This window comes from Gossypium hirsutum, chromosome A06 (genome assembly GCF_007990345.1).
Source record: "Gossypium hirsutum isolate 1008001.06 chromosome A06, Gossypium_hirsutum_v2.1, whole genome shotgun sequence".
Classification (NCBI taxonomy): domain Eukaryota; kingdom Viridiplantae; phylum Streptophyta; class Magnoliopsida; order Malvales; family Malvaceae; genus Gossypium; species Gossypium hirsutum.
Window position 1 is genome coordinate 102,761,659 of NC_053429.1, and position 12,209 is coordinate 102,773,867.

The 12,209-nt window shown below is 37.9% G+C and overlaps 1 protein-coding gene across 1 annotated transcript; it reads right to left on the bottom strand.

The window, feature by feature from the left end:
* Nucleotides 1-8,485: 8,485 nt before the first annotated feature.
* LOC107940490 (uncharacterized) lies at nucleotides 8,486-10,873 on the bottom strand. Its single transcript, XM_016873920.1, has 6 exons — nucleotides 10,788-10,873; nucleotides 10,519-10,676; nucleotides 10,044-10,238; nucleotides 9,612-9,691; nucleotides 9,324-9,464; nucleotides 8,486-8,857 (listed from the first exon to the last, which is right to left on the bottom strand). Exons 1-6 carry the CDS (start codon nucleotides 10,871-10,873, stop codon nucleotides 8,486-8,488), a joined length of 1,032 nt encoding a protein of 343 aa, XP_016729409.1.
* Between the last annotated feature and the right edge of the window lie 1,336 nt (nucleotides 10,874-12,209).

A 12,209-nucleotide genomic window follows, 5' to 3' on the forward strand; every position in this document is an offset into this window, starting at 1 on the left:
CTAGAGTTAGTTGTTTTTAATCTCGAGAGTGATATTAACATAAATCAGGGATTCCTACAGATTAAGTCAAGTGAATAAATCATCTAATTCAGAGGAAATAAGTGAAGTCTAGGTGAATTCTTCCTTGGGTATTGTCTTCTCCATCGGTTTTCCAAAAGTATTTTCCAACTTTAATCTTTGTCGCAATCTTAGTTAATTAGATAATTAGTTTTAGATTAAAAATTCTCTTAATTGTTAGGCTAGATAATAAAAAGATAGTAATTACTAGTATTTTTAGTCCTTGTGGATATGATATTTTTGGTGTCACCATAACTATAATATTGTTCGATAGGTGCGCTTGTCTTAATCAAATTTTTAGTTAGTTTTACGACCATCACTCATTCTTATCATCAGCTGATCGAAAATAGAACTTATGCCAGATGATCAAGAATAGGGTTTGAAAAAAAAATTGAAGAAACATGATTCAAACCCATAATTTCTCACACATAACCAGAACACTTAGCCACTAAACCAGATCAATTTACATGTAAAATTTCCAAAATCTAAACTCAGAATTGAAGGATGACCATTCTTGGTTTCAAAACGCAATTTCTTCTAACCCAGTTTTTAGGATGTTACTTTATGCATCCATCTCACCTCATACTATCACAATATATAAGATCACATTTAAACATTAATTTGGCATTTGAGGTTATGAAACATTTAAGTTGGCTCTATCACCACACATCAGATACACGGATCTCTAACACCCCAATTGACTCATAGAGTCAAATATATCCTAAAAAGTAAAGCATAAAGCTAACACTCTCTAACACGCGAAACATGTCCTGTTGAATGGAGCTTAGCTCACATTCCCTTATCTCTCCAACCTGTCCTAGGGCCTCAATGCCCAGAAACACAATACATATAGGTGAGTACTCACAATCCTATGGCATGTGAACTATATCCAACGGTTTCAAGAGATCACAAGGACAAAATATCCACAATTACACCTTTTTAATTACTGATTTAATGCACATCATCTCTATTCATATTCATCAATTTACATCACAACTTGTACACAATGCTTGCTTATTGGATTCACATTTAATTGCACTTTTAAGTGCCACAATAATACTCATTAAGCCATCATTTATCTGACCACATATGTATGCATTAAAATCAATACATCTTATATCATATACAAGTATTTTCACATGCTACTTCTCATAATAATATCATATTTCACAATTCAATACATATATACATACCAAAATTTCGTTCTCTTTCACTACACATTTGCATTATTAGCATGTCATTATCACTGTTATTTGGCATGTATATCTTGCCCACAACACAATTCACAATAGTCATCACACATGTCTCATATCACAATATCGCATCATAATAATCAATCCACAATTATTCGCATAATCACCTAATTTGCCAAATTAAAGTAAGGGAAATAGAAAGATTACACTCAAAACTTAGGATAGGGGTTTAGGCTATTCCTAAGCTCCCAATTAACACTATGAATCATGTCTACAAGTAATGATTCCAAACACTGATTGATCATGCTTTTGCATAATTGCCGAACGCTTAACCTAGCTTATCCTTACCTTTCATCTTGCTCGTAGAAGGCTCCAATGGTTCTAATGTTTCACATATTATAGTCACATAACATACACCAACAATTAAGAACCACAAACTCACCTAAACCAACCAAAAACACAAGCCTAAGCAATATTCTCTTGTAATCAAAACCTTTAACATAAAAAACTTGAATTTCAATTATCTCAGTCTATACTTAATCTTTTTTCCTAAAACAGATTATGTTCATATAATTATTCACCTACAACAATGACAACATAAGGTCTACAAAGTTACAGTTTGATTATCAGTAAATGTGTAGTCTGATTTGGAGTTGTGCGTCAAAGTTCTTCGACATAGCTTCGATTTTGGATGTTAATCTTAGTGATCGGTTTCGTATAAGTCGTCTAATCTATTATTGTAATGTTACTTAGGGATGTGAATTCATCCGGGTGTTCCTGCACCGAATCCGTATCAGGTGGGTATCAGAGACCCTTTCTTCTTCTAATTTTAGTCGTCAGAAAAATGGGACTGTCGATGCCACATAGCCGTGTAATAGGTCATGTGGTAGGCCGTGTGAACCACAAAGCTACATGTCAGGTCGTGTAACTCACTGTTCATGAAAGTTGTAGGCACAAGGCTAGGCACACAGTCGTGTATCCTGGCCGTGTGTGGTTAAGTGTTATTTAGGGTTCTCATGGGCCAATGACACCGGCATGTGTCCAGGACGTGCAACTCACTGGTTGTGAATTGAGACCACATAGGCAAGTGACACAGGCATGTGTTAAGCTATGTGGGACACACGGGCAAGCACACAGGCATGTGTTAGACCGTCTGGAGGTACACATGCTAGCTATCCAGGCCATGTGAAATCACATAGGCATGTGGACTAATCTTTGGAATTTTCCCCTTGGGCCACAAGTGTCATTCAAAACGAACACAAGCTTACTTTAGGGTCAATATGATCTAAATAGACTATAAAACCTGATATCTAATGATCTGATGATGAATAACTTATGATCCATATGTATGTTTGCTATGTTTTAACGTAAGTGAGTAAGATCTGTCAGAATGTAATGTGCTATTATCTAATGTGTGTGAATTGTCTAGGACCAATCTGTATTTTGTTAAGTTTGTTTGTATGCCTCTATGTTGCTCAGTCGATGAGGAATATTTAATATATTATTATGTTAGATTGATTGTCACTACTTCTGGTTTCAAATCATCTACGCTACTATGTTGTTGAAGAATATACGATATCTGAACATGTTAGATTAATTTCTATTGATTCTAATTTATAAATGTCCATGTGACTTCATAGCAAATCTAATATGATCTATTCTACTCTGTTCCATTCTGTTCTGTTCAGCTTTGCTCTACTCTGTTTCATTTTGTTCTATTCTGCCGTATTCGGTTTTATTATGTTTGAATTTTGTTGTGTTTTGCTTTGTTCTGTTGTACTACCTCTATTGAAATCTCTATGATTCTCTAGATCTGTTCCGTACTAGTTAAATAACTATTATCAAATGCTTGCGCTACTATGATTTATATATTACGATCTATTTATTTTTAATTTAGTTTGGGTTATACATGGTACTTGGTGACTCACCCTTTGTTTTACCTTCATCTATTCAGGGAAACATCTAATTTAGTATCGGACAGTGTGTGGGAGCTCAGATTGATTTGCACTGAGATAAATACAATTTAATCCTTTAGATTTGCAATTTGTTTTGGACTTGTGTTAATTTTCTTTTTATAATCTCATTAGTATCTGCCAAGTCCTAAAAAGAAACTACAAAATCACCTAAATTGACAAAAATGAATTTCTGGTTATCAAAGTTAAAACTCTGAAAATAAATAAGTTTTTAACACGTTGGTGTAACTTGTCCAATCCGGCTTAAACATTTAGGTCTGGTGTGGGGTGTTACACATAAACATGTGAATAATATGCTAAATGAGTTTATTTAAGTTTCATAAAAATGTTAGTATGTTTTCATGGTAAATTGTGTAGGTAATTGTGGTTTGCATCATTTCCATTTAACTTGTGAATGCATGTGAATATATCAGCTAGACTTGTGAGTTATTAAAGCATGTTTACATTGTTTAGTCTTGATGAATTATTGTTAAATGAATTACATATATAAGCGATTTGAGTGTAATTTCATGTAGAAGTATATGTTAGTTTTATGATTTAATGAAAAGTAAATATGTTAATTTTACTTGGTTAGAATATGGTTGTGAACGTGTTGTAGTATGCTCTTCTTCAACCTTTGATATTATGTATACTTTGTGCTTACTCTTGCATTCACTGAGCTTATTTAAGCTCACCCACTCTCTCTAACCATTGCAGATATTTAGCGTTTATAGTGTAAGCGGTGTGGGGATACTAAAGAAGTGATCCAAGTTAGGCTTTAGTATTTGCGTAGGTGGTATTAATATTATTCTTTGAATTGTGGGGACAAGGAAATGTGGTTAGACTTTGATTGATTATTATTGTGGTCCTCATGATATTTTATGGGTTTAGTTTTCTAGCACTTTTGATGCATGTCGCTGTACTACCCCAAACCCGGCCTAGATGTTATAACCAAATCCAAAAGTGTCACAAGGTAGGGGTTTTGAAAATGGAGTTGTCTCGTCAGAACATTCACGTTTTTAATTGAAAACACCGTTTAATTAGCCCATTCCTTAAAACTTATTACAGCAAAAGCCTTAAACAATTATAGTTTGAAAATGCAGTGATGTTTTAGAAAAACCTTTGTTTGCATATAGATTGTCATTTTTAGAGGAAAACGTTTTGTTCAAGCATGCAGTTTAACAACATATAAAACCAAATCCAGCAGTTATAAAACCCCAAAAGTCCAGAGAGTCTCAGAAAAATTAAAACTCTCAGAATAAAACCAAAATCATAATTAAACCATAAATTAAAACTTTAACTAGATTACGGTCGCGTGGTCACCGCTGAGTCTTCGCTACACCGATCCGCCTAGGTCTATGGATTACCTGAACAGAACAGAATAGACAATAGATGTGAGTTTATGTAAACTCAATGTGTAACCCACAGAATTAAGCATACGAGCATATAGATTTAGATACACAGTCAGAAACAGATACAATTCTAGATTCAGAATCAGATTCAGATTCAGATTACAGATACAGACATGCATAAATCCTACCCCCATCATCTACACACCATCTCCGACCACCCCATCACACCATGTAGGGTTTAAAACACCCACCAATCCCTACACATCACGTTGTGTCATTAAGACACATATCAGAATATATATATGCAGCCAAGCTGCCATAATATAAGCGACTAATGCTAATTAGGAAACTTCCTTCATACATATAAATTCCCACCCCAATAACAGATATAGAAATCAGATGTGAATATAACATGCTCAACATGCTTTATATAAATAAGAAATACACACACATCAATATAGTCAGGCATACATTTAGCATCCTACACAGATCATTCTATCAGAATATCCTTACATACAAATTAGGGTTTAGTTAGCCCTTATCAACCCTACAGTAGGCCCACATTCGATCGGAATAACCTGTGCGACCTTAGGGAAAATCTCACAATTATGGGCCCACATACCCGTGCAACTTGCCCGTGTGGGCTCACACATCAGTGTGGCCCACACGCCCAGATTAGCCTTTGCTCGTGTGGCCCACACAGCCTAGCCCGAATTCCACATGCTCGTGTAAGCCCACATGCCAACCTTGGCCTAGTCCGTGTGGCCCACACGGCCACACCCGAGCCACCACACGATCGTATGCTGCGTACGGCCATGCCTTCATCGACTACACAGCTGTGTCTCATACATGGCCTTCCACATGGGCGACCATACGCCCGTGTAGCATCGACAGATTAGTTTTTCAGCTTTTACCGAAGTCTCACTTTCTACATTTCGAGTACACACCTGGTATCGATTTGATGCCACAAAAAATACAAACCCTTTAGAACCTAGAAATCGACATCCCAACGCTTAAAATTAGACTTAACCCATGATTAAACCGTAACTACGAAACTGACAATAATTAAAACAAGTGTTCATCGCTTACCTGAACACCTCGAATGATTTTTGCACTATGATTCCACATGAAGAGAGTCCTGTTCTACTCAATTTTTTGCTACCAAAACATAAAATAAGGTTCCAACTGGCAATTTGGAAAACGAATACTTTTAACACTTACTTGAATCACACTTACGGAATACCCAAGAAAAATGGAGTAGCAACCGACGATATTACTGACAAATCGAAACAAAATAGGAGGAAGAATCAAAAGAAAAAGAAAACGATAGGTTTGTGGAAAACTGAGTGAAACTAACGTCAGATTTTTGTTTTCTAGGAAGAGAGAATTTTTTTTTGAAAATCAATGGACAAAAATAAAAATATCCCCAAATTTCTTATTTTACTCCCACTAACCCACTAACTCATAACTCCCACAGAAATCGAACTCCACTGAAACTCTTTAATAGACATTTGAGCAAAAATTAACACCCGTGCTAATGCAGGGATTCGAATGTAGAACCTCCAACACATTGATTCCTTTACCACTCAAACCAGTAGGCTCATTTTGATATGAATTCACAGGAAATTAAATAAAAGCCCACTGAACAGAGATAATGTTTAGATTAAAAAAATAACTAAAATTTGCCAAAGGTAAGGCTTGAACTTGAGATCTCTTACACATACCCAAAACACTTAACCAATGAAGCAAATACACAATTGAGTCAAAATTATACAGAATCCAAAATAAGAAAACTAGGGCATTATAACTCTACCCTTTAAAAGAAATTTCGACCTCAAAATTTACTTCATCAGAACGAATGAGGATATTACTGAAGTATCAAGTCCTCAGGTTCCCACGTTGCCTCCTCAGTACCATGATTATTCCATAGAACCTTCAATAAAGGAATAGACTTCTTTCTCAGAACTTTTACATCTCAATCCATAATCTAAACCGGTTCCTCCTCAAAAGTCAAATCTGGCCTAACCTCGATCTTCTCAACTAAGACAACGTGAGATGGGTCAGACCAATACCTCCTCAACATCCAGACATGAAACACATCCTGGATACAGTCTAAATTTGGAGGTAGCTTCAACTGATAAGCAACAGGTCCCGAACGTTTCAGAATCCGATACGGTCCAATAAACCTAGGGCTTAATTTGCCCTTACGACCAAATCTCAAAACCTTTTTCCACAGAAAAACCTTAAGAAAAATGAAGTCCCCCACAGAGTACTCAATATCACGCCCCTTTAGGTCTGCATAAGATTTATGTCTATCATAAATTTCCTTCAAACGATCCTGAATTAGTCTAACCTTATCTTCACTCTCAAAACCCAAATTAGGACCCAAAACCCGACGTTCGCCCAACTCACACCAATATAGCAGAGTATGACACTTACGACCATATAAAGCCTCCTAAGGTGCCATCTGAGTGCTATCTTGGAAACTATTATTGTAGGTGAACTCAGCTAGCGGTAGATAATCCTCCCAACTACCTTGAAAATCAATCACACAACCTCAAAGCATGTCCTCCAGTATCTGAATCACCCTCTCAGATTGACCATCGATCTGAGGATGGAACATAGTACTAAAGTCCAACCTCGAACCCAAAGCCTCATGCAACTTCTTCCAGAACCGAGAATAGAAATGATGATCTCTATCAGAAATAATCAAGATAGGAATCGTATATAGTCTTACAATATCAGAAATGTAAAGCTTCGCTAACTTCTGCAGAGAATAGTTCGTCCGAACTGGAATAACGTGAGCAAACTTGGCTAATCGATCCACGACGACCCAAACAGAATCCTTCTTAGTGGATGCCAAGGGAAACACACTAACAAAGTCCATCGTCACTCATTCCCTTTTCTATTAGAGAATCTTAACTGGCTGTAACAAACCTGAAGGCAACTGGTGTTTTGCCTTAACTTGATGGCACGTCAAATATCAAGCAACAAAATCCATAACCTCACGCTTCAAACCTGGCCACCAGTACAACTCACAGAGATCATGATACATCTTATTACCTTTGGGATGCATAGCATAAGGGCTACTATGCACCTCCCTCAGAATCAACTGTCTCAAATCAGTATCATTCGGCATGCAGATTCGACCTCGAAAACACAGAACACTAACATTATTCAACCCAAAATCTGAAGTACTACCACTCCTAATCTGTCAAAATTGTAAACCCGAAGACTCGTCCCCCAACTGCTTTTCTCAAATCTGACCAATCCAAGTCAACTTAACTTGCAACTCGGCTAATAGACTCCCATCATCGAATAGAATAAGATGAGTGAACATTGCTCTCAGATCAGTCATCACTCTACGATTTAGAGCATTGGCCACCATATTGGCCTTACCAGGATGGTACTCTATCGTGCAGTAGTAATCCTTGAGTAGCTCAATCCATTAACAGTGCCTAAGGTTCAACTCCTTCTGAGTGAGAAGGTACTTGAGGCTCTTGTGATCAATGTAGATGATACACTTCTTACCATACAGATAGTGCCTCCAGATTTTCAACACAAATACCATAACAGCCAACTCGAGGTCATGCGTTAGATAGTTCCCTTCATGTGTCTTAAGCTGACGGGACGCATAAGCCACAACCTTTCCATCTTGCATAAAAACACATCCCAAACCAACGTGCGATGCATCACTGTAGACCACAAACTCCTTACCGAATTCAGGCTGTATCAGAATAAGAGCCTAAGTCAGAATAGACTTAAGCTTCTTGAAGCTTGATTGTTGCGTATCAGTCCATACAAATGGAACACCCTTACGTAGAAGCTTAGTCAGGGTAGCTACAATCAGAGAGAGCCCCTCAACAAACTGCTGATAATATCCCACAAAATCGAGAAAGCTATAAATCTCAAATACGTTCTTAGGCTGTTTCTAATCCAACACAGCCTCTATCTTCCTCGGATCAATACAGATCCCCTCAGCAGAAACCTCATGCCCCAGAAAAGTCATTTCATACAACCAGAACTCACACTTGCTCAACTTGGTGTAAAGCTGTTTCTCACGTAGAATCTGAAGCATTGCTCTAAGGTGCTCATAATGTTCATCCTTAATCTTAGAGTACCCTAGAATATCATCGATGAAGACCACGAAGAACTGATCTAGATACAGCTGAAAGACTCGATTCATCAGATCCATGAATGCAGTCAGAGCATTCGTCAGACTAAAAGGCATAACTAGGAACTCGTAATGTCCATAACAAGTCTTAAATACAGTCTTTTGAACATCCACCTCCTTAACCCTAAACTGATGATAGCCAAAACGAAGATTAATCTTTGAAAACACCGAAGCCCCTCGAAACTGATCAAATAAGTCATCAATCCTCGAAAATGGATACTTATTCTTCACAGTCAACTTATTCAAGTGTCAATAATCGATGCACATCCTCATGGTCTCATCCTTCTTAACAAATAAGACTGGCACCCCCATAGAGACACAGTAAGATGAATGAAACCATGATCCAGAAGTTCTTGCAGTCGAGCCTTAAACTCTGTAAGCTCCTTCGGTGCCATTCAATATGGGACGGTAAACACCTGAGCTGTACTTGGTTGAAGCTTAATTCTGAACTCAACTTCCCGATTCGAAGGTAAACCCGGTAACTCCTTAGGAAAAACTCTGAAAAATATCTCACTATTCTTATATCCCCAACAGAAGAGTTCTTAGAATTAGAAACACTAATGTAAGCCAAGTACGGCTCACACCCTTTTCAAACCAGTTTTTCAGCCACAAGAGCAGAGATCACATTAGACAAATAATCTAGACGCTCGCCAATCACAATCACCTCCATATCATCATTGGTCCTCAAAACGACCCTCTTAGATGTGTAGTCTAAACTGACTCGGTGCTCAACCAACTAGTCCATACCCAGAATTAAATTGAACTCCCCAAACGGAAGCTCCATCAGATTTTCCAGGAAGACAGCCCCTTGTACCACTAATGGAACATCCCTATAAAGTTTACTAACCCGAATAGACTACCTTAACAGACTCAGTACAGTAACCTCACTAGTAGTGCTCTCAAAAAAAATCCCCAGGATTTCAGATACAGTTTTAGCTATATAGGAACGAGTAGAACCTATGTCTATCAAAGCAGTATAAGGCACATCAGATATAATGAACGTATCGCTGATGACATCAGGAGCATCCCTATCCTCTCAGCGTTGTATAGCATAAACTAGTGCAGGCTGCCTTGCCTCAATCTGAGCAACACCTTTGCACATCCTGTCTCTACCCACGACCCATACCATTGCCACCCCTAGCCTATCCATAGCCCCTCGGTGGCTGCTGAACTGCCCTTTCAGGCTTAGCAAAACCTGGTTCGGGAGATTGCATCTGATCAGCCCTCTGTGGACACTCTCGATTATGGTGCTCTAATGACCTACACCTTAGACAATCCCTTATCCTCATTCAACATTCATTCAGATGGCACCTACCATAATCACCGCATAGCTGAATCCTAGTAGGAGCAACAGGAGTCCCTACTCTAACTGGCCCATAAGATCTGCCCTTTTTCTTAGGCCTCTGAACAGAACTAGTGGGATCCGAATACTTCTTATTCTTACCTTTCCCACAATCCCTATTCTGGCACTCCACACGCTTAACATCCTCAGTGATCTTCGCCTTCTCAACTATAACCGCAAACTCTCACCCCCTTTATGGAGCAATCAGCACCCTTAGATATCTATTAAGCCATCCTCAAATCGGACGCACCATTCATACTCAGTCGCCACCATGCCTCGAGCGTAGAAGCTCAGCCTCAGAAACTCGGCCTCATACTCAACCACAAATCTATCGCCTTGCTTTGATATATTAACTCACGCCTACAAGCATCCACATAACTCGCCCTCACGTACTTACTCTGAAAGGTGGTCTTACAGGATTCTCAAATTAGTCGATCAGGATGAGTACCCTCCTCAACTGTCAACCACCACTGATAAGCCTTATTACGAAGCAAAGCGACTGCACCCTTCAGTTTTTGCTCGGGAGTGCAATCTAGATCATTTGTGATCCCCTCGATAGCCTCCAACCAATACTCGGCTGCATTTGGGGTGACTCCAGTGACACCCCTAAACAACTCAGCACCATTGAACTAGAGTTGTTCAGTTATTGGCCCTTGGCTGCCAACTCCAGAATGGGGTCCAGCGGCCCTTTCCAAAATCCACAGCATGGCTTAGGACAGTGCGTTGTCCCCAGCTAAGCGACTTTGAGACCTAATCTCAGTAGCAGGCGAAACTAGCGTCTCACTTATATCTAAATTTAGCATACTACCCAGAGAGGAAGACTCAACTCGTGCCCCTTATGGCCTCTACCACGGCCTCAACTACTACGTTCGTGAGTTCCATGAGCACTCATCGTATAATTCAAGTTTTATCTATATTAAAATTTTTATGCATTAGTTTCAGTATTTATTAACAGATGTTTTATGCATAAATTATCAGAAGTTCAGAATTGTTTTCAAATGTTTCAGTCTTTAACTACTTGTTTAGTTTCAGAAAGTGCTAACTACAGTGTTTTTATTGTTTTCTATTAGAAATTCAAAAATACTTATAGGATCAGTGTCGAAGACTCGGTGTACCACATCCCAATTTGTCCAAAAATATTTGGAAACTAACTCTTTTCAAAATAAAATTTTGAAACCTAAAATTCACAGCCGGAGTTTTTCAACTTGGCTCTAATACTACTAAATGTGTCACAAGATAGGGGTTTTGAAAACGGATTTGTCTCATCAAAACATTCACATTTTTAATTGAAAACATCGTTTAATTAGCCCACTTGTTAAAAGTTATTACAGCAGAAGCCTTAAACAATTATAATTTGAAAATGTAGTCGTATTTTAGAAAAAACTTTGTTTTCATATAGATTATCATTTTTATAGAAAAACGTTTTGTTTAAGCATGTAGCTTCATAACATATAAAACCGAATCCAGTAGTTATAAAACCCAAAAAGTCCAGAGAGTCCCCAAAAAATTACAACTCTCAGAATAAAACCAAAATCATAATTAAATCATAAATTAAAACTTTTACTAGATTACGGTCGTGTGGTCACTGCTGAGTCTCCCCCGTATCGATCCGCCTATATCTGTCGATTACCTGAACAGAATAGACAGTAGGTGTGATTTTATGTAAACTCAGTGTGCAACCCATAGAATTAAGCATACAAGCATACAAATTTTGATACACAGTCAGAAGCAGATACAGTTCTAGATTCAGAATCAGATCCAGATTCAGATTACAGATTACAGATATGCATAAATCCTACTGCATCCTCTACACACAATCTTCGACCATCCCATCAAACCATGTGGGGTTTAAAACACCCACCCATCGCTACACACCACATTGTGGCATTAAGACACATATCAAAATACATATATGCAGTCAAGCTGCCAGAATATAGGTGATTAACCTCGATTAGAAAACCTCCTCCATACATGTAAATCCCTACCCCAATAATAGATACAGAAATCAGATGCAGATATAACATGCTTAACATGCTTTATAAAAATAATAGATATACACACATCAATATAATTAGGTATACATTTAGTATCCTACACAGATAAGTCTATCCGAATATTCTTGAATACAAGTTAAGGTTT